This window comes from Sander vitreus, unplaced genomic scaffold, assembly GCF_031162955.1.
Source record: "Sander vitreus isolate 19-12246 unplaced genomic scaffold, sanVit1 ctg397_0, whole genome shotgun sequence".
Classification (NCBI taxonomy): domain Eukaryota; kingdom Metazoa; phylum Chordata; class Actinopteri; order Perciformes; family Percidae; genus Sander; species Sander vitreus.
Window position 1 is genome coordinate 52,567 of NW_027595522.1, and position 2,434 is coordinate 55,000.

General features: G+C 42.9%; 1 protein-coding gene across 1 annotated transcript in view; it reads right to left on the reverse strand.

Annotated features, from left to right (window-relative positions):
- Positions 1-282: 282 nt before the first annotated feature.
- Positions 283-2,434, reverse strand: part of LOC144513979 (isocitrate dehydrogenase [NAD] subunit alpha, mitochondrial-like) — a 14,215-nt gene continuing 12,063 nt past the window's right edge. The window contains exon 11 of the mRNA XM_078245172.1: positions 283-1,271. Within this exon, the coding sequence (XP_078101298.1) occupies positions 1,188-1,271 (84 nt within the window). The 3' untranslated portion in view covers positions 283-1,187. The remainder of the gene's footprint in view (positions 1,272-2,434) is intronic.

A 2,434-nucleotide genomic window follows, 5' to 3' on the forward strand; every position in this document is an offset into this window, starting at 1 on the left:
TTCAGAAAATAATTACCTTCACTTTTTTCGATAAAATCTGACGTTTTACTCAGTTTGTTTTTGGTTTTGTTGCTTTTTCAGAATAGTTTTCTCATTACTTAAGTTTCCACACTACAAACAAACATAACATTTAAAAAGATAGAGATACTTTAGTACTTTGTCTGAAGTTTGGACTTGATGACACGCTCTCGCGGACTGAATGATGTAATCTTTGTCCTGTGTGATGCTTTTCATCCCATTATTATTATTTCATCTTCCTTATAACAGAAACACAAACTCAGGTTTAATCTTTCCAAACAGCCCTTTTTAATAAATGAACATGTGGAAGAAGCAGAAGAGACACAGCAGAGTTCTCCTTTATACGAGTTTATAGATTCATGAGAGACAGAGAGAGAGACAGAGAGAGACAGAAAGAGAGAGACAGAAAGAGAGAGAGACAGAGACAGAAGAGAGACAGAGAGAGACAGAGACAGAGAGTGTAACAAGAAACAATAAATAAGTTACGATCGAGAGAGAGACATTATATATATATATATATATATATATATATATATATATATATATATATATATATATATATATCCAAAAACTGTCCAGAAAAACTAAGCAGAGAGCTGACGTTATTAATATGAATGTTGTGATTCAACTCGGAGTAAAAACATTCGCTATTGGTCACGGAAAACATTTGTGCGTATGTTTGCTGTGAATGTTTCATCAGGTCGAGTAGCTGCCGCAGAAGCCACGCCTCCTACAGGAGAAGCCCCGCCCCCAGATACATGCCCCGCCCCCCAGAGACACATGTCCCGCCCCTAGCTACACAAGCCATATATACACCAACATAAAGACAATAAAGGCTTCTATCTATCGCCTCGTTACAGGAAATATGATTATTCTTTATGTAAACACCAGAGGTAAAACCAGTCAACTGGGGGAGAGAGAGAGAGAGAAAGAGAGAGGAAGAGAGGGAGGGAGGGAGGAAGGAAGAGAGGGAGGAAGGGGGAGGGAGAGAGGGAGGGAGAGAGGGAGGGAGGGAGGGAGGGAGAGAGGAAGGGAGAGAGGGAGAGAGGGAGGGAGGGAGGGAGGAAGAGAGGAAGGGAGAGAGGGAGGGAGGAAGAGAGGGAGGAAGAGAGGGAGAGAGGGAGGGGGAGTCAGGGCGTCCCCCCGTGGCGTGTGGCGTGTGCGTAGCTTCAGTCCAGGTCCTGGATGCGACGGCAGATATCAGCTGTAAACTCTGAACACTTTGAGTTTCCTCCGAGGTCCTTCGTCAGCACCTGAGACAACAACACGACATCATCACAACACGACATCACCACAACATCATCACATCACATCATCATCACGACATCACCACAACATCATCACGACATCACAACACATTACAACATGACATCATCACAACACGTGATCTGGTCTGATGTTAACAGACTGGAGGTGATCTGGTGCTGATGTTAATAACAGATTGGAGGTGATCTGGTGCTGATGTTAATAACAGACTGGAGGTGATCTGGTGATGTTAATAACAGACTGGAGGTGATCTGGTGCTGATGTTAATAACAGACTGGAGGTGATCTGGTGATGTTAATAACAGACTGGAGGTGATCTGGTGATGTTAATAACAGACTGGAGGTGATCTGGTGCTGATGTTAATAACAGACTGGAGGTGATCTGGTGCTGATGTTAATAACAGACTGGAGGTGATCTGGTGATGTTAATAACAGACTGGAGGTGACCTGGTGATGTTAATAACAGACTGGAGGTGATCTGGTGATGTTAATAACAGACTGGAGATGATCTGGTGATGTTAATAACAGACTGGAGGTGATCTAGTGGTGATGTTAATAACAGACTGGAGGTGATCTGGTGCTGATGTTAATAACAGACTGGAGGTGATCTGGTGCTGATGTTAATAACAGACTGGAGGTGATCTGGTGCTGATGTTAATAACAGACTGGAGGTGATCTGGTGATGTTAATAACAGACTGGAGGTGATCTGGTGCTGATGTTAATAACAGACTGGAGATGATCTGGTGCTGATGTTAATAACAGACTGGAGGTGATCTGGTCTGATGTTAATAACAGACTGGAGGTGATCTGGTCTGATGTTAATAACAGACTGGAGGTGATCTGGTGATGTTAATAACAGACTGGAGGTGATCTGGTGATGTTAATAACAGACTGAGATGATCTGTGATGTTAATAACAGACTGAGATGATCTGGTGATGTTAATAACAGACTGGAGATGATCTGGTGATGTTAATAACAGACTGGAGGTGATCTGGTCTGATGTTAATAACAGACTGGAGGTGATCTGGTGATGTTAATAACAGACTGGAGGTGATCTGGTGATGTTAATAACAGACTGGAGGTGATCTGGTGCTGATGTTAATAACAGACTGGAGGTGATCTGGTGCTGATGTTAATAACAGACTGGAG